The following is a 20,828-nucleotide window of genomic DNA, read 5'->3' as shown; positions in this document are numbered from 1 at the left end:
ATTTCCCCCATAATATTCCTGGAAAATATGTATTTGCAATGAAGAGTGGAAAATAATACTGGTATCATGGTAGTAAGTAAATAGTATTAATATAACTCAAGAAGATAGTTTTAAAAATTAATTTTAAATGCCAGTGCCTGATGAAATGCAAGAATAATTAGAGAAAGAGTAGTAGGCTGATAGAGACTTTGGGGTCTACAAATGAAATAACTGTCTTTTTGAAGATTAATGATACTGATTCTCTATTATGTCTGATATCACTTGAAAGATTAACTCATTCTAAAAAATAATATTTCTTGACTATGTAAAATCCACTAGACAATACTATAGCAGAGATGAAAGACCTAGTGCCTACTCCGAAGGAGACCATTGAATGGCTGCCTTGAGAGACACTTTTTTATACCTGGTTTTCAGGGGGACTTATGCATACTCCTGGCATTTCAGGAAGCCACAGGATAAATATAGAAGGATGTTCCTGGACCACTAGCTTTACTCAATGATTGTTTGAGGAGAGATTATTTTACATTACATAACATAGATAATACTGCTAATTTTATAAGAATGCTTAGGATGAGGCATGCAATTACAAAAAAAATTCAGATGATGATATAAAAGACTGTTTGGGGCCATGCCTGACTTTATCTCTCCCTATCTCCACCACTGGCTCAGGTCCTCATAGGGGTACTGGTTCACCCTTTTCCCTTGGAAGCACCACCATCCACTAAAAGACAGACAGGCACAACTATCTTTTCTTTACATATGGGCTATGGAAAGGGAGATATCTAAATCACCCTGGGCAATTTCAGGGAAGGCTTCCCCCAGAAAAGTGATGCTTAAGCCAAGGCTTCTAAACTGAAGAAATAGCCAGGCAAAATAGGTCATAAAAGCATTCGGAGGTTTTAGTGTACACAGACCTGTAGGCGTGTGAGACAGCATGATGTGATGAGAAACTGCAAGCAATTTTGTATGACTGGAACATCTGGCTGGTGTGGGGAACTTCAGAGACACATGCATTATCATTCCAAGGTGCAAGAAGGGAAGTGGAGGGGAAAAAAGATGTTGAATTCAAGAGTTCTCTGTTCCAGTCAACAGGCGGCATTGTTGGCCCAGGGCACCTTTGTGGTTATCCAGAGCAAGTGGCCTTGGGAAATTTGAGAAAGCAGATGGTGGTATGAAGATAGCCAATTGTAGATGGGAGACATTTAAAAATAGGTTTTTATAACTACAGAAAGAGTTGTAATCATATTTGCTACTTGTTACTTCATTCAGAGACTTTGAATGAGATAAAATATGGTCCCTGCAAGCAACTTCACCAGATGCTAAAGTTAAGAAATTAGAGGACAAACTATCATCTTTCTCATCATGGAAAAACACCATCTCTTCATGCTGACCTGCCAACATATCCAAACAACAGTGTTGGAAATTCTGCATTGTAACTTCTTGACCTATCACAACTACCAGCACTTGTTAATCTATCACCTTATATGATACCAGAGGACATTTACAACCTTCTCCTGGGAAACAAACATTTGAACAATACGTCACTGATAAACAATGCTTAGCAATAAATATATCAGTTGCAGACAATCAAGTTAATTAGCAAAAAGTTCTAGTGTCATTAAAGAAACCAAAAGTGAAAGTAACAGACTTTACCTACCATGCCTCTCCCTTTTTTCAAGACACAGGACACTATTGGCTCTGTCCCTTGTCCAAGTGACACCACTTCTCAGTTCACAGTCTTGCATTTTGGTTGAGGCCATTTCTTCTGATCAGTTTTTGCACCTTCGAATCAGAACTAAATTCCTTCTACTTTGGATGAACTAAACAGAGATTGTAGCACAGGCCATGGCACATCTTTTAACCCTTAACCTCATTGAGAGCTCCCACTTTCCCCAAGGCACTGTATGATAACCTAAAAACATCACTTCCATGTTTAGTTTGGGATCATTATTTTCAAACCCCTGCAGACAGTATAATCTACTGGTAAACAACAAAACAAAACAAACAAACAATAACAACAACAACAAAAACATAGGTTTTGGAGCCAGAAAGAACTGAGTCTAAATTCTGGCTCTGTAACAACTAAGCTGTAATCTTGGGTAAGTTGTTATGTAAATATTCTAAGCCTCATTTTCTTCATCTATGGAATCAGAAGAATAATTGTACCTACATCAGAGGGTTGTGATGAGGATAAGCTATGACCAAGCAATTAGCATAAATCTCCTGAGCACATAAGTCATTAAATTACTTTTAACATTAACATCCTGGTTTCCCCCAGCCACTGCATGTGACAATCTCCTCAATCCCTAACATCAATGGACAAGCCCCTCTCAAACACATTATATCCATCACTTATGAGGCAAAAATACTTAGACTGCCATCTTAACTGCTAAACTTAAAAAAGAAATGTTTCATTGCTTATTTCCAGAAATACCTTTCCTTTCTGACTTGGATGAAATCACTGGAAGATAAACAGATTAGAAGAAAATCAAAATAACCAGAATGAATAGTTTTTGAAATTGCTAAAATAAGTTGCTAAAAACAAAGACCCCTGGAGAAATTATAGCATAAGCTATTAGTTTTATATTTACATCTTCACTTAAATATCCACCCACTACCAAAATTGTAAATCAGTGTATAAGATGTTATATCGGGAAATGGAGTGGGGTTAAAAAAAATCTTTTGATACTTGGTTGGGTCTGCTTTCATCTTGCCAGAGGCGAACTAATATTAACCAAAGTATACCAAAATATAAAAGATGACAGTCTCAGAAAGAATGGGATAAGATCAGAGAAAAAGGGGTCAGGAAAAAGGGCTTTAATTACTTGTGGTAACATACTTCCAATACCACCTCCTAATTGCAATGATAATAATAGTAGCAATGACAACAACTACAACCATTTATTCAGTCCTTATGTCCCAAGCAGTGTGCCATGTGCACTATTTTAATTATGCCATTAAATCTTCACAACAAGTCTATGAGATTTTGTAGAAGAAACCAAAGCTTAGAAAGATATACCCTGGGTCGAGCACGGTGGCTCACGCCTGTAATCCCAGCACTTTGGGAGGCCAAGGCGGGCGGATCACGAGGTCAGGAGATTGAGACCATCCTGGCTAACACGGTGAAACTCCGTCTCTACCAAAAATCCAAAAAAACTAGCCAGGCCTGGTGGCCCTCGCCTGTAATCCTAGCTACTAGGGAAGCTGAGGCAGGAGAATCGCTTGAACCCGGGAGGCAGAGGTTGCAGTGAGCTGAGATTGCGCCATTGCACTCCAGCCTGGGCGACACAGTGAGACTCCAACAACAACAAAAAAAAAAAAAAAAAAAAAAAGAAAAAGAAAAAGAAAGAAAGAAAGAAAGATATACCCTAAAATGTTTCTCTGGCTAACACATTTCTACCAATTCATCAAAGCCTAGCTCAAATCTCACTTCCTTAGAAGCTTCCTTCCTTTTCCCTTGTCACCTCCTCCATCCCACATCCAGTTTTTCTTTCTCCAATCATTTTGAAGTTTGTTTTTGTCTTTTCTTTTTAAATAGACATACTTGAGAATATAATCACACATGGATATTTGGTTCTACTGTTCTTTCACAGAATGCTGAATGGGTTGGGTCTCTAAATGTAGCTGTGACACTTTAAAGATAGGTTCTCAGCTTTGCCCCAAATATAGAGCAGGATGTAGGGCAGATTCTATACCTACAGAATCTGATCTAAGCCTATATATCTATTAAATTGCAATAAATTGGATTTTTGCCCTTTACCAAGTTTCAGAATTCATAGTTATTTTCAGCTTGATATGTTGGACCAAGGGCAGAGAAGTGTTGTTGTCCTACAGAGGGCTCCAGCCACAAGAATGTTGTGGAACAGGAAAGGAAGTCATTTTTTATCATTGAACTCAAAAGCTTCTTTTCTTATATGAATCAAAGGTGTATCTTATCTCCCAGATATTTCTTCTGAGTCCATCAGTGGCTGGGCCTGCCACCCTCCTATAAAAGGAGAGTAGACAAAGAGAAGCAGAATGTGATTTGGCAGCAAAGGACATTTTTCCCCGGCAGAAAATGGAGTGACTTTTAGCTTATCTGTTGTCACCTTGTTAATGTGGTCATTGTTCTTCAAAATAAAATCTCCTCTTCTTACCCATGATTTCCTTTGTGTAAAAGTAAATAAATAAATAAAAAAGCAACTAAAAACTCAGTGGAGAGAGGTAGAAGGGCAAAAATAAAAGCCTAATCAAGAGAAGCAACAAATCAACTCTTTTTTACGGAAAAACACTCAACACACAATTATCTTAATTCTCCCAAGTGGTTATTTTGCTTGCTTTCTGAGACAGGTGTGGAAAGCACTAGAAACCCATGGCCCCTGTCATCACCCCTGGTTTTCAAAGCAGGAACTATAGGCCTATATTAGTTGGGATGCAGAATTTGTCATCCGTTTAAGCCTAGGGCTATGTGGCTGTTGATGTGTGCCCCTGGCCTGTTCTCAAACACATCCTTATTCAAAAATTAATCATGCAGCTCTTACTTGCCTGTGAATGTTTCCAGGGATAAAAACTTAGATGGAAAAGGGAGCTTAGTTGTTAATGGCCAAATGTCATCCATGGCAAGCATAACACAAAGACAAGGTTGTGAGAGAAGAGTGATTTACTCTATCTTGAAGAACAAATGAAAACTTCCACCTCACTTAATTGCAAAGGTGGGATCAAGAAGGGAGCAAAGACAACATTCCTGGGAGGCCTCAGTTCCTTGAAGCTGAGGAAGCATTTGCATCTTTCCTCTTTTTGGAGCTTGACATTTGACCTCTGGATGCTGAAGAACCAGTTCTGTGTTTCAGTTGTGAATGGATATGGCTGAGATTAATTCCCTTCTGTATGTCCTTTCTGCCATTTCAGGAGCCAGGGGGTGCAGCTACATTCAAGATCAATGAGTTATAGCCACATGCAAGGCCATGAAAACTAATATCCTTCAGGAGAGTGGAGTTTCCATTATTCTTGCTGAGCCAAAAGGAGTAGGAGAGAGAGAGCCATGCTACCCAACAAAGTATTCAGAAGTACAAGGTGGGCTTCAGAGAAAATTAGAAGATTCTGCTTTGAACACAGATAAGTAACTTCCACTTCAGTCTACCTCTATATACAGTGGAGTTCTGCAGGATGGAGAGAGTGTGGAGAGCAGATTACAGTTGCTTATAGCTTCCTGTAGCCTTATCCCTTCCTAAATCTTACTATCTCCTCCATTACCTCCTATGCCCTGCAGACTCAGAGAAGGCAAGAATCAACCAAAGGCAAATAGGCATTTTTTAAAACTCACCGAAAACTTGATACGTCTTAACCTACTTATCCTGACAAAGTCAGTTCACAAGTCCTCTCCTCCATCAGCTTCACTTGGCTTCCCATGCCACCCCACAAGAAAGAGTTGGTTCCTCCTTCCTGTGAATGGGCCTCAAGGCACTGTGTTTAACCTTTCTGGTGTTCATGGGTCAGTATTCTCCTGATGCTATGGTTTGAATGTTTGTCCCCTCAGAAACTCATGTTGAAACATAATCTGCAATTTAACAGTGTTAAGAGGTGGGGTCTTTAAGAAGTGATTGGGTTATGACGGCTCTTTCCATAACCCAACGGATAAATAGATTAATGGATTAACAGATTAATGGGTTAGTGGATTAAATGGATTAATAGATTAATGGGTTAATGGATTAAATGGGTTATCACATGAATGGGTTAGTTATCACAAGAGTAGATATGTTATAAAAGCCAGCTTGGCTCTCAATGCAACCCCGCTATTACCCTGCGATGCCTTCCACAATGTTATGACACAGCATGAAGCCCTCACCAGAAGCCAACCAGATGCAACCACTTGATCTTGGACTTCTCAGCCTCTAGAACTGTAAGTAATACATTTCTTTCTTTGTAAATTACCCAGTCTGTGATATTCTGTTATAGCAACAGAAAATGGACTAAGGTACCTGACTTGGAAGTCCTCAAGAACAGAACTGTGACTTAGTCATGTTTGATACTCAGAGCCAAGCCTAATGCCCAGCACAGAAATGCTGCTCCATAAAGTTTTGCTCCCCAAATGCTCACTTCCCTCAAGGCTCTGGCTATAACGTGCAGTCAAAATCCTACAGAGGGGAAAGCAACTCAGCTGGGTAGCCAGGAAAGAAGCCAGATCTGGGGTAAAGAAGCTGAAATAGTTCATTGAGGAACATCCCACAAGAGAAAATGAGATCAAGACAGTTCAGGGGAATTTCTGAATGGTGAGTTTTTGTGCTGAGTTTTTTCCTGGATTGCCTTGGTGTGCTCAATTCAGTGTAACATTTGGCTGCATGCCCTCCCCTAGGCACACTGTTGGTATTTCATGTCCCATCTGCCAGTGTCTCTGGAGGACATTAGGATAAGCAGTTTGATCCAGAAAGGATACCCACTGTCCTGGCCCTCTGCCCAAGACATGCAAATGGAGAGCACTTCCCAGCCACAAAGCTTTTGCCTGTGCCAGTGATGTATTACTTTTGCTATTATTATCCATAGCAACCATGGATTGAGCATCTACTAAGTGCACCATGCTAAGTCCTTTGCCTGAATTCTTTCATTTCATCATTATTTAAAGAATACAACAGGCAGATATTATTATCTCCATTTTAGAAATAAGGAAGTTGTGATCCTATAACTTAGTCACACAACTGATAAAGGGCAGAGTAAAGATTCACATCCAGATCTGGCAGACACCAAAACCCATTTTTCTCAAACCATGCTGTCTTGCCCAAAACTAACTATTCAAAGGATGAAACCAACAACAATACGCCCACATAGAAAAACCAACGGAAATTACCAAAGCTATACTGTGAGGTAAATTTATAGTTTTCAATTCCCACATTTTTTAATGAAACATTCAATTTAAGAAATATTTTTAATAATTAAAAATCTCAAGTAAAGAGTATAAAATCAGATACATTAATTTTAAAATACAGAACATCAGTAAAATTGACAAAATGGTCTTTGCCATGAGACAGTGGCAGCCTATGCCTTGCTCCCTCTGAATGCAAGGTTCCCAGGAATGAACTAAGGGACCTAAGATGACATTGATACTGACATGAAAGCTTTGCTTCTGGGAAAGACAAATGCCCAGAGATCTGGGAACACATAATGGCAATAGCTGTTGTACTCTCTGACCACTGACTATGGGTTGGCATAAGGGTCTGTGTCTCTGAGAGTTTGCCTGATCAGCTTAAGTGATTCTCACACCTGCCCAAGCCTCCAGGACACCCTTCTAAGCTAGACGCAACAGGAGCCTGAAATTTGAGTCACATGCCCACTTTTCCTGAAGACCATCCTATCCCTGGTAAGCCTAGCCCAAATATAGTCTATCAGCTACAACATCCAGCACGTGGCTGTGCCTTCCTCCCGACTGGGGAAATTTGGCAAGGGTTGAGAAGGATAGAAACCAGAGAGTTTGTTTTTCCCTGTATTATTCCTATGCTTACAAGGCAGTCATGAGAAACAATTGTTTCACAGCTTTAAATCTAGTAAATAGAACTCCCTTTGAGATTCCAGTTTGAAAGCTGGTGAAGATCAGAGTAACTCCATTGTTTATGTAATAAACACACACCCAAACCTCTAATATTTTTATAATGAAACCTGGTGGTAATAAAATTTGTGTTAAGGTAAAAGCAGTCATTTTCCCCTCAGCTTTTATTGTGCTGAATGCAATATCTGCCAAGTCCTACTTGAAGGCATCTTTGATTAAGGGCCTAGTCTTCCCACTTGTGAGCCATCCAGAGTTGGCAGGAGTACCATGACCTTGCTGAGACTAATGCCCAAAGATAGCCAAACTCATGACACGCCAGCAGCTTCAAAAAAGTTGAGCTCTCTGCCAAGTAGCCCTGTCACCACCACCAGCCCCACCCAGTCCCTTCCTGGTCTGTCAGCCACACATAGGCCTTGGATCTTCAACTCTTAAGGGAAAACTGGGTCAAGCTATTCTAAAGGCCTTCTCATCTTTTGTATTGAGCCTAAACTGAAACTTCTGGCAGGGCCTTATTTCTTTGGTACTTTCTCCCATTACTTAGTTCTTCAGGCCTAATAAATAAAGACTATCTGGCTGTTGGACGTTCTCTCCTGAATCCACTGATCTGTATGAAAATGTATGAACTTAGGCCCTTAATTGTCTTCCTTGGTTCCCTGAGGGAAATTGGGGGTTTGAGTGGGAGTGCAGTTCTTACTTCTTACCTAAATCAGTGATTCTCAACCCTGGCTGCACATTGGAATCCACCTGGGGAGCTTTAAAAACATGCACTGTTATCTGGACCCACTCCCAGATATTCTGATTTAATTGGTCTGGGGTGTTTAATTGTTATAATTGGCCTGCCTCTCAAATAATGGTTATTTATCATAAATATATATGATATTAAGGACTTGTATTTGAACAACTTCTCTGCCACAAAATTCAGAAACCACAATGTCCTGAACAAACTGATAGAGGCTCCATGACACCCATTGGAAGCTGCCTGGTTCACAGGTGTGCTTCCTTCTTCTCCTGAGGGATCTTAAGTAACAAACTTGCACACAATAGTGCCTCCCCATCATCATGGCCTGGAAAGGCAGCTCAGAGAGAGTGTTCTCAGACAGCAGGTAGAACAAACCCTTCATTAAGAAAGGCTGCGTACACGGTGTTGGTAGCAGTTGGGCTAATAGGAGACCCTTAAAGCTTGGCCCTGCGTCAGCCTCTGCAGAGGCAGTGGAGGCAAATGTGCAGTGAAGGGGTTTAGCTGAGGCAAGGACAGTGGCCAGCATCAACTGTCACACTAGCCACCTCCTGCAGAACAACCTAAGAGCACATAGCAAGAAATGAAAGTAAGGCACTGTCCTTGACATTAAGGAGCCTGAGTTACAACTGAAGGACTAATAACCCCAGTGCTGGAAGAATACTGTAAAAAGTTCAATGCTTTTCAAATAGGGTTCAGTTGCATGGCCAACCTTATATGATAAAGAAGTATAGTGAAGGAGGGCTTAGAGGACTAAAGAAATCAAGACAGGCCCCACAGTGGTTTAACAGATTTGTGTAAGGCCATTGAAGATGTAACAGAAACTAGAGGTTGGGGGATTTGGTCTGGGGACTCTAAGTTCAGGGCTGTTTTGGGGACACTGAGAGATAAATAAATCTTTCTCTGTAATCTCAGGATGAGGGTAAGATACTGAGGAATTCCAAGAAGACTGGAGGGGGCAGTGCTGGAAGAGAAGAAAGCAGCATAGGGCCTGGTGCGAGCCCATGCAGGATGGGGCCCCTTTCCAGCAGTCCTGAGCTAGAGCCCTGGAATCCTGCCCTGGAATTTCCATTTGAGCTACCCTCTGGCCCTTCTTTAAGATGTTCAAATGTCAGAGCAGAAGAGGAGAAGGAAGAAAGGGTTGTCCTCTCTGTCTTGGGTAGTTTGATGCCTCAAAAGGAGAGCAAAGGTGAAAACATTGGCGAGCCAGTATGAGCAATGCAAGGTCCTCAAAGCTTAGGAGCCACTGACCCTAAATGTCAAAGTCAGCCTTGAGTGAGGGTCAAGTGCAGATTCCCCTCCTCACAGCTGTTCCTGTGAAAGGGCTCAGTTTCACTGGGAAGCATACTTCTCCTCTCCCCTAGAATAGGAGGTGGCTACACACAAGCCCCTCTTCGTTAGACCTAGCCTCCCCCTCCCCTTTGTCTTGCCAGGAAATGCTGCAAACCCCAAATACCTGCATTCTTGGGCATGCAGCAGGCCAGAGCCATGCTTGGATTCCCGCTCTGCTCCTTAAGGAAGGGCCTTTTCTTTTATGCAAAGACGTCCCTGAATGCCAGAGAGCTGAAAGCTGATCTGCTTAAGTCAGCAAGCAGGGCAGGGGGGGATGGAGGGCGAGAGAGGGCAACCTTCTGCAAGGAGGATGGCAGATTTTCACAGAACCTCTGTGCTGCCTCTAGGGCTCCCCCCTGGAGGGGGAGATGGTCTCACCCAAGTGCTAGGCTGGCTGCTAATCCCTCCAGGGTTCACTTGAATGGCAAATCAGGACTCCAGGGCAGCCTGGACACACCCTGTCTCCAGAGGAGGGGCTTAGCACTTTCCTTTTTCATCCCTGGAGCAGTTTAGGTCCCAGTGGGACTTCTTTACAGCCTTGCTACTCCAAGTGCAGTTGGCCAGGGGGTTAGGAGCATAGGCATCAACATGGGAGCTTGTTAGAATGCAGAGTCTCGGGCCACACCAGTTTAAGAAGCTCTGCCAAGTGCCATGTGGTTATGGAAACCATTAGCACACTGCCAGAGACAGGAAGCTGGACAAATACCCAAACCCAGGGAGCCACAGCAGCCCACCCCTACACCAACTGCCTGATCAGGAGAAGGAATATATTCCATCCCATCACTCCATCGCTGCCCCAGGTTGCCACCCATTCTTCTCACCAGGTTGGGGCTGGCTTACTTGGCTGTGAAATTTTAGGTTGGTGTGAGGGCGCGCTATTCAACAGGTCTACAAATATTTGCACACATACCGAAAGGACAAGAATGGTGGGGGTGGAGGCAATACAACTGGAGTTTGCTCTTTGCAGGTTACGAATCAATTTCTGATCCCTTCCCACCCACCCCCTACCAACACACACCACCTGTATCAACATGTTAGACTCTCGTGATGCTGATAACAGCAGTAATAGTGCATAGCAAGAATACTCAAACCACTTCGCAAACAGCAACCATCCTGGACCCTGTTCAGATCTTCCTCTTGGCAAGAAAGGGAGAGTTTAGGGACTTCCATGTCTTTGCCCTAATAGCCTTATGTTTTCATGGCACATTATTTGCCTCCCACCTGAGCCCAGCAAGTGAATCTGTGTGCAGAAGCTGAAAGGGAAGAGAGAAGGAAAGAAGATAAACTAATGAAGAGTAGGAGACGAGCTTTTGCTTTGCAGTCCAGAGAGAACAATAAAAGAACTACTAGTGAGGCAGATGGACTTGCTTTTTTCTCATTTGCCAGATTTCTGCTGATGGCTGTGACTCCCTGTATTGGATACTTCTGATCCTTAATCATGTGCAGTAAGAACCAGAACGGGTGACTTCATTTCCAAAGAGGAACTGAATGGCGCTGAGGCTCTGGGATGCATTAAGACAGCCCAAATCAACAGAAAGTCTGGCTGGAACCTCACAGAAATGACCCAGACAGAATGTTCAGCCTCCCAAGCATCTGTCAGTGGCATCAGTGGCTGGCATGGCCGTTGCCTAAAATCCTGCTAATTGCGCTGATCCCCTCCCTTTAGCAGAGAGTCAGGCCCCTGATTGAGGGAAGAAAGCAAAGGGCTAGAGAGAAGGAGGGAAGGTCAGCCAGAGATGAAGACAGAAGAGAGAGAAAGCAAAGAGGGTGGCCCTGGGCTTTACAGAGATTTGTGTGGGTTCTTAAAAGCAATCATGGTGGCCTTTTGAGTAGAAAACCAAGCTAAGCTAGTATTTAAAAATCTTCTTCAGGGCCCCAATCTTGCCTCAAACAACAATCACTCATGAAAAGACTCTCACGAATGAAAGGAAATGCTGCCATTGTTTTATTTTTTCTGGGAAGTCATAATAGGTTTTAAAAGGTTAATCTCCCTCTCAGCCCTGTTTTTTCCCTTCCAGTGACCCCAAGCTGAAAAGGAAAAATATTTGCACTTGGTGTTTAAAAACCACCACAGTGAATTAGCTTTTGTTGTTCATGGCAAAGCCACTATTTAGCTGCCCAGAATCAAACCAGATGTCAGGGAAGAAAGAAGGCCCTGCATCCTGTGAACTTGCCTTTCACCTTTGCAGAAGGGCTGAGGGGAAAGCTGGGCTGAGATGGCAAAATAAAGGGAGTTTGGTGCTCAACAAACCTGATGTGCACTTTTGATGCAAGCACTGGTTAGCTCTTGCTGGGGTGCTGTCTGCAGGACTAGAATGTAATAGGTCTAGGACCCTGGATGCACAACGTCTCCTGATTTCCAGAAGTTTTCTTCTGTGAACACTAGGCCAGCAGCCCTATTCCCATAGGTAGCAAAGATCAGAGATGGAGAAGAGAATTAGGAGACAGAAATAAAACACAAAAAGAGATCAGCAGGACTTGCTGGAACATGAAATTTATCAGTGAAGGTGAAAAAAAGAAACTGAAAGGAAAAGGATATATTTTCTTTCTGAGGCCTTCCGGAAGAGGATGAGGAGGAGATTATTACTCATTCTTGTTTTTCTTTAGGACACCACCCACCAACACTCACAGTTTAAATTGGGCAACCCCTCCCCCCGCCACCACCCCTGCCAAAAACAACAACAACAACAAAAAACCCTTCCTATGGGTCTCAGGCTGTTTATCCCCGTTTCCTAAATCTACAGCATAAGTAAACAGGAAGTTCTCTCTACATCAAAACTCTTTTTATCCACTCAGCAAACATTTAATAAGCTCTGACTTTGATAAAGTATTTCAGTGATACCAGAATGCTTTGGATACTATTCCTGCCCAGGAGTTTACAGCCTAATAAGGAATAGCATTTCTCATTAGGGGAATATAATAATATAGTACAATAGTACAACAATAATAGCAACAATAATAGTAAAAGGCATCATTTTTCAAAATCTAATGATATGCCAGTAATTGCACTTTATATACAGTAACATCTTTAATCTTTACAATAACCCTGCACAGTAATTTTTATTATTTCCATTTTATAGATATAGAACTGAGGCTCAGAGAACTTGACTAAGGTCACACAACTATTAAGCTAGCCGGGGTTTGTTTGTTTGTTTGTTTGTTTATCACTGATGAAGCCCAAGTGCCTAGAACAGTACCTGGCACATAATAGGTACTCAATAAATATTTACTAGAAAGCAGTTGTGGGTGCAGGGGAAGGCTTTCTGGGGCGTTGGAGCTGAACTTTGAAGAATGGCTAGGACCTATGCAAAGGTGGTAAAAGGCACACCAAGAAAGCAGGAAATGAACAAATGTTTCTCCAAAAAAAAAAAAAAAAACTGTTTTACAAAATAGGAAAAAAAGATGGACAGGATAAAATAGCAGTCAGGAGAGGGCTGATCATAGAGACTTGGGTCCTACTGTGACTGCCACCTATAAAATGTGTGAACTTCACCAAGTCATTTAGTCTCTTGGTGCCTTATTTTCTTTATCTGCAAAATGGGGATAAGAATATTACCTACTGTGGCATAAGTTGCCAATTTCTTAGTAAACCTTCCACGTTCTCCTTCTCTTTCAAATTTATAAAATCTCATTTAAGAAACTGCACCCATTGCCACACAACCAAAATTCTACATATCCAGTTCTCCCTTTTAGTTAGGGATTGCTACCTGTTCAATGTGGTCAAAGCAACTGTGGTATGGGATTTCTAGAAAGACTCCCCAGAAGACAAGGGGCATGTTCCTTCTTTCATCCTGATGCTTAGGCCAATGATGTGATAACTGGCACTCCAGCAGCTATCTTAGACTGTGAAGATGAGGGCCACAATCTAGGGATAGTGGAACTAGGAGCTGGATGAAGCCTCGGTACCTCATTATTGCTGAGTCTGCATACAAGCCCTTAACTTCTTTTACACAAGAGAGAAATAAAGTTTCATCTTTTTAAAGCCTTTGTTGATCCCCAATAGATACATTTACCTCAAGGAGTTGCTGGGGGAATTAAATAAGATACTACAGATCAAGTAATTAGTGCTTGGTCTTATACATACTACGCACTGAAACGAATCTTAGCAATCATGTTTTGTTGCTGTTCTTATCACTATTATCATCAATATCATTACAAAATCTAGAATAGTCCCCTATTCTGCATTAGTCTGAGCCACCTTCATTCAGTTATTTAATTGTCCATTTGCTTAAAAATCCCTAGAACTGTGTCTTTCATGAGAACCTATTCATAAATCTTCCTAATATAGAGTCTCTGATAACAAAACAAAATGTTTCTCTTTGAATTTCATCACTAAATCATCCACACAACCAACAATAATGAAGATTTAGGTCTGTTAGTGAAAGGAGGATTAATAGGTTAACATCTCTGAGCATGGAGGATGGAAAGTATTAATTATATTTTAAACTTGGTCAAATATCCCTTTTTGGAAAACTCCATGGTAACCTGATGTCTCAAAAGTCTCTCCCTTTTCCCAACCAAATAAACTTTTACATTTCAGGACACATATGAAAAAAATTTAAAGATGCAATTTGCTGAGAAATTTCTGAGAGTCAACATTATATGCTGGACTCCAAGAGATTTGCCAAGGACTGTGGATCTTTTGACTTACATCTCTGCTTCTTAGTGTCATTGACAGATTGTGTGATTTGTTCCTGAACTTGATCAATGAATGCTTCTTAGAAGATCTAAGAAAAGAAATAAAGACAATGGGCTAGAATGAGTGGTTCTCATTGGTCAAAGGACTAGCTGCATTAAAATTACCGAACACTGAACTCAGGAAAACTATAGAATCTCAGGCCTCACTCCAGACCCACTGAATCAGAATTGCTGGAGGTGGGGCCTGGGAATCTGTATTTTTAAAGCTGCCCAGGTGATTCTGAGGTACAGTCAGGTTTGAGACTATTCATAAGTGCCCCTCCTCCCAACTCTGCCTAAGACTGGGTTATCTAGAAGTAAAGTGTAAGTTAAGACTGACACTATTGTTCAGGTAATATATGGAGTGCTCTTAGTAGAAGGGGCATGAAGGAAGCTGGATATGGTAAGGGAAGGGACTGAGCAGGAGTATAGTCTCAGCTGAATATTTGCTCCAGCCTGATCCCAAGGAGATCTCTGGGGCACAAAATGCACCACAGAGCTGGTCTCACCTGGAGGTCTCTGGGGAAGAGGGCAGCTATAGCATTTAGCAGCCAACACTCACAGCAGCTGGAGGACCGATGCACTAGCTTGTAAAGGAGATGTAGGCAGGGCATTAACAGCATCCACTACCAGCTCCAACCTGCTAGGAGTTGTGGTCAGTTTTGCACTCCGCTAGGGCTCTAATGTCCCTTTGCTGGCTTGACCCAAGGTCCCCTTTTACAGAAGAGTCTTGGATATGAGTTTAACTTGCAGGAAATGTTTCAGATGAGATTGGGTGCATTCAGGGTGGTATGGCCTTAGACTGCAGGAAGGGTTTCAGAATTCGATACAATCCTTTCAGTGGCCAGGGCCACCAAGCCGGCACACTAGATTGCCAATGCATCCACCGGGGTTATCATTTGCATGCTAAGTTGTGCTAGGAGTTGGCCCAAAGTCAATTTCCCAGGGCCCTTCTCATGAGTTCCAGCCATATCCACTCATATGCTCCATAACCAGTGACTCAGGGAATCTGGCCACCTGGCGATTTTTACCCTCTCTCTTCTCCCTTGACAAATCAAGATGCAGGCAACTGAACTTCCTTTGCCTTATTCTTGATGAGTCCCAAATAGGTCAGATCACTTTGGAGGGTGGCCAGAAGCTAATTTTGTATTCGCCACTGACCTGTTTTGTTCCTCTGGCATTTCAGGAAAAAGTTGGGTGAATGCCTTTTCTTCTTGTTTGCCTGAGTCCCCACTCCCTGGAGCTAAATTTGTAGCCCAGGCCAATGTGATTTATTCAGAGCTACTGCTACTTGTCAGTGGATTGCTGCCCAATCTTGCTTGCAGCCCATCTGCTGGATTCCTGTACATATGTGAACATGTGTGGAAAATTAAAGGCCTGGCTGTGGCCTGGAGCTGCCTTGCCCCTCAGCTGCTCCAGCCTCCATCCACCAGGCCTGATGCCAGTGTCTGTTGCAGCCATCCTCACCACATGGTCAAGAAATGGGGAACCTCAATGATAAAGCACTCAGGACCCAGTTCCTGAGTCCATCAGTTGCTTTTCATCAGGAGACCAACCAAGAAGAGTTTACATAGTACTCCATACCACTGTAGAGCCCCACACTACTCAGTCTCTGCTCTTATCAAGGAAGTGTTGCCATTTTGGTTTCTGTATCAGGGCAGAGACCCAGGACAAGAAGCAGAGAAGGAAGCAAGAAGTGAGGAGTGCTGCAAAAAAGAGAACAGTATGCTTTGCTTTTGTGATTCATTTTAACTCAGGAGGAAACACAACACTTCCAACCAAAGTCTGGAGCTAGAAACAGGAAATATCCAGGCCTGACTCAACTGTCTCTTAAATTAAAGCTGTTCTTTAATTGCAAGATGTCAATCTCCCTCTCCCCCTCACCCCAGATTTCATTGTTTGTTTTGTTTTCAGGCATTTAGTTGTTGTTTTCCCTTTTCCTTCATACACTGAGAAATATCTGCAGATGAGCCTGCAGGACAATCTGGCCCTACTGTAATAACAGAAGTCTCAATTCTTAACTCTCTCCTCACTGTTTCCACTAAATCTAAAGCCAACATGCAATGGAAGTTTCTTCATGGTAATAATACAATAATGATAAACTTAATGGTTTATTCATTCAGTAAATATTTATTGAACACCTACTATGTGTCAGGCATGGTTTTAAGTTCTTTGTATGTGCTACTTCAGTTAATTCTCACAGCAACTCTACAAGGCAGACAATAGTATTACCTCAATTTTACAGATCAGGAAACTGAGGTGTAGAGAGGTTAAACAACTTGCCCAAGGCATTGGAAGTGGTAAATGGCAGAGCCTGGGCTCCTGACCACTATGCTGGGTTACCCCAATGATAAATGGTAGGGAGCCCATTATCCTGCCTCAGAAAGCACAGATTTACCATCTCCCATCCAATCTACCGTCTCACATTCCAATCCTAGTACAACAGACAATAAGCAAGAGCAGGATTGAAATCCCAGCTACCCACAGGAAACATCTGTCACTTGCTTTGCCGAGTTTCAGGAGGAACATTCACGTGTAGACAGAGTTGTGTGTGTATGAGTGTGAGTCCATGGGTGTAAGCATGCAGATGCATGCATGAGTGGCTACATATACTCCCTTATGCAATGCTCTCCCTTGAGCCTGGATAATGAGTTCCTATATCAAATGAAGTTGAAAACAACACTCTAACCTTCCCTCTTTGCACAGATCCCCACTGCTGCTTCCACAAACTGGGATAAAAAAAAAAAGCACTAACACATCCTTCTAACAAGGCTGGGGACCCTCATCCTGGGTTTGAGCTGCCTCTCGGTATTGAAACCTTTCACTTGGCAGAGCTCCAGTTTTAGCAAGAACAATTATCAAGTACCTGATCACCACAGGGAGTCCAAAGACAAATACATACAAATAAAGACATTTTGGGAGAAGGAGTGAGAGTCTGTGGAGCTGCCATGTGGGCCCCCAAGTTCCCAGTTTAGAACCTTTTGCCCTCCCGGCTGGCACTTCCTCTTCCTTTCTCCAACCCTCTGGCCTTACAGAAATAAAATTTTCATTCCACCACATATTACTTTGACCCTTCCTTCACAACAAAGTGAAAAACACCTGATAGTGGCTTAAGCCTGTCCTAGGGTTTTTTGCATTTTAATGGAAATTAAGCCTATTGCTGAGAGGTCCAACCTGGAATGGTAAAACCAGAGGCATCAGCCAGCAGGTAGAAGAGGATTTGGGCATGGGAGAGGAGGAGAAACCATGGGGTTTTCTATAGTTCTAGAACTAGCTAACACTTCACCTAAGATTGCATGAGGATCCTAGTAAAAACAAAACTGTATTAACTGTATTTTACACAGAAAGGAGAAAGAACATTAAAATGGTCCTAGGAGTAAGACCATTCAGGAAAAGAGAGACAGTATTAGATAATCACTGAGGTCCCTAATAGTTCTAGCACTCAGATTGAACTTTTGTTCATCTTTTGATGACTCTGGTACCTTTAGTGTGAGTGCTAAAGAAAAGCTTGGCTTCCCCAATCCAAATGTATTCAAGATGGTGCACAGTTGCTGTATTAATTATGTAACTCCTGATTCTGACTTGATTGTATTAATTGAAAGGCATTTTGTGCCTAGCCAGTAGTATTGTGTGGTCATTGGTCCTCTGACACTCTGCACTGTGGGCTTGGAAACAGAAAAGTTAGGGTATCTGGTTCAACAAGGAGCCCAGGAAAACTTCAGTCTTGGCATGACATTTAGCATGAAATCATTTCAACCAGAATGGTGCTAGCCCTCACTGAGCTCCTGATGGATGCCAATTAAGTTTATTTAGCTTGGCTACCTCAGATAAGGAAATTCCAGAAGCTTTCCAGTTCATTTTAGATTTATTTTAAATGACATCTTGCACCCAGATGCAGAATTCTTGTTGAGTCCAACATTAGGAGAATGGATATGATGGAATTATAAGATTGGCTAAAAGCTTAAGCAATCAAATTGGGGAAGGGGGAATATTAGAGGGAGATAAAACTCATTTTTCTCATTTGCCCATTCAATGGCAAACAGTTGATGAGCCACAAAACTTGCAGCAATGGGATCAAATGTTTAGACTTGGAATTCATCTTTTTCATTTGGAGAGTAGTAAGAGATCCCCATTGCGTCAAATGGAGTAACTTTTCATTTTCCTGTATTCAAAATGGCTTGGAAGTGATGCAGTTCACAAACAGAACAAAATCTTTAAATAACTCTGTACAGACTTTCTTCAGCTCTCTCCTTTCAAACTTGTTAAATTATTTTTGCTGCCTTTGAGTTATAAGATGCTAACCTCAGAGCTGCATTTTTGGCTTAGAATTTCATTCCATTCTGTCCCTTTACCTTTTGGATAGCATACCATTGAATGAAGGTAAGGAGACAAAAGGCAAGAAAACCTGCCCTAACTTTCTGACACTGATATGGAGTTCATCACTAAGAACTTAGCAAACTTCCCAGTGCTTAGTTCAAATAAGCATAGCAGCCTGCTCTAAGTCCACAGTGTCATCCCATTGAAGTTTCTGCCATGTCCAACCAGAAAGAAGTCCATTCTAGGGCTGGCTGGGGGCTGCAGCATATTTCACAGCTGTTTCAGAAACAAGGTGAGATTATTCTAGTTATGTGAAAACATCAAATGAGAAAGTCCTGGAAGCCAAACTGAAAGGGAACCTGCCATTGCAAACTATGGCTGCACAGTGATTCTCCCACCCCTACCTGTCTCTTTGTCCAATATCTCAACTTGCCTATGAAGAAATCCATCATGGCACCAGTTTTCTAGGCAAATAATGAGAATGAGTAAGTTTTTCCTAATCAAGTTTCTAAGCACTGAAGAACAAAGGGACAAAATAGATAAGAAAAGCAAAAGATTAAAAATTTAGATCTGCTGTCTCCAATATGGCAGCCCCTAGCCATATGTGGTTATATAGCACTTGAAATGTGGCAAGTGTGAATAAGGTACTGAATTTTTAATTTCATTTGATTTTAATTAATTTGAATATGGATATGGCATTCAGTTATTGGAAAACTTTTAAGTACATTTGGAAGAATCTGGATTTGTGAATCTACTTTTTTAAATTTTATAGAATTATATGAAATCTAAATACAGATCAAGTATTTCTGATGAAAATTTACCATCTGAATTCAGATGTGCTACAAATGTAAATATACACTGGAATTTGAAGACAGTATAAAAAAGAATGTAAGCTATCTCATTAATACTTTATATTAATTTTATATGATTTGATTTTTATGATTACACTTTATGTTGATTTTATATGCCAAAATGATAATATTTTGAAAACAGTGGGATAAATAAAATTCATTATTAAAATTAATTTCACCAATTTCTCTTGCATTTTTTAAATGTCTACTAAAATTTTTAAAATTACATAAATGACTCACATCATATTTCTAATGCACATTGCTGGCTTAAAATGAACAAAAGCAATACATTTCAAACTGAAGGATTATAAAGTGTTGAGAAGAAAATATGGGTTTTGAATCAGCTAAGAAGCAAATTAATTCATGGTGATTTGCAGTAAGTAGCAACTCCCCATTGTGTGGGCTAAGTTAGAGGTTTCAGTTCATTGGACGTTTCTATTCTAAAGCTGGCTGATACTTGGCCATTGTGTTCTAGAGCAGTGGTTCTCAAGTTTTGTTCAGGGAACCTCTGGGGGTCCCTGAGATCCTTTCAGGGAGTCTGCAAAGTCAAAACTATTTTTATAATGATATTAATACACTACCTGCCATTTTCACTCATTCTTTCATGAGTGACATGTGATACCATACCAGATGGAACGCAGAGGCAGATGTGAGAATCCAGCAGTCTTCTAGTAAGCCACATTGCTTGCTAGTCAAGAGATTTGCAAAAAAGTACAAGAATGCCATTCTTCTCATTGACATTTTTTGTTTTGAAAAATATAGAATTTTTCCTCAAAATATTTTATTTATAAACATGTAATATATATAATGTAGTATATGTAATTATTGTTTATTGACTTTGAAATAAATTACTTTTATTTCTCATTTTTAATTTCTAATATGATAAGTATTTATATAACTCATACAAACAAAAGCACTCTGGGGCCCTTAATAATTTTTAATAGTATAAAACCATCCTGATCTATAAGTTTGACAATTGCTGTTCTAGAAGGGCTTTGTAGCAGATGCTGTTGTCATCTTTTCCCATCATGCCTTGGCTCACCTCTAAGTCCACTTGTTGTTACTGTGACCATTTCCCACCACAAACATCCAGTTCTCTCTGTTGTTCTGCCTGAGGGCTTTCTTTCATGCTGCAGGACTATTAATGAGGGTCCAAAACCCACAAATAACCAAGTGCTAATTGACAGTAGAATGGATAGAGAAATTCTTGTGTTTCACACCATGGAATACTATACAGCAATGAGAATGAACAAGCCACTGTGACATGCAGTATGGGCGAATCTCAGATATAATGTTGAGTAAAAGCTAGATACAAGCTGTATGATTCCATTTTTCTTAAGTTAAAAATCAGGTAAATCTAATCTATGGTGTTAGAAATCAAGACAGTGATTTCCTTTGG

At 41.2% G+C, this 20,828-nt stretch overlaps 1 protein-coding gene across 4 annotated transcripts in view; it reads right to left on the bottom strand.

Moving 5' to 3' along the window:
* The window catches only part of NHS (NHS actin remodeling regulator), a 368,117-nt gene that overhangs the window by 92,318 nt on the left and 254,971 nt on the right, over positions 1 to 20,828 (bottom strand). For 2 of the 4 annotated variants that reach the window (XM_025372271.1, XM_025372272.1), the window contains exon 1: positions 9,709 to 10,017. The exons of the other annotated variants lie outside the window; for them this stretch is intronic. In XM_025372271.1, coding sequence (XP_025228056.1) covers positions 9,709 to 9,742 — 34 coding nt within the window. In that variant the 5' untranslated portion in view covers positions 9,743 to 10,017. Of the gene's footprint in view, positions 1 to 9,708; positions 10,018 to 20,828 lie in introns of those variants that run through there. 4 annotated transcript variants of the gene reach the window in all.

This window comes from Theropithecus gelada, chromosome X (genome assembly GCF_003255815.1).
Source record: "Theropithecus gelada isolate Dixy chromosome X, Tgel_1.0, whole genome shotgun sequence".
In the NCBI taxonomy this organism is placed as follows: Eukaryota; Metazoa; Chordata; class Mammalia; order Primates; family Cercopithecidae; genus Theropithecus; species Theropithecus gelada.
The sequence above is the reverse complement of the archived record's forward strand: the minus strand, read 5'-3'. Positions and strand labels throughout refer to the sequence as shown.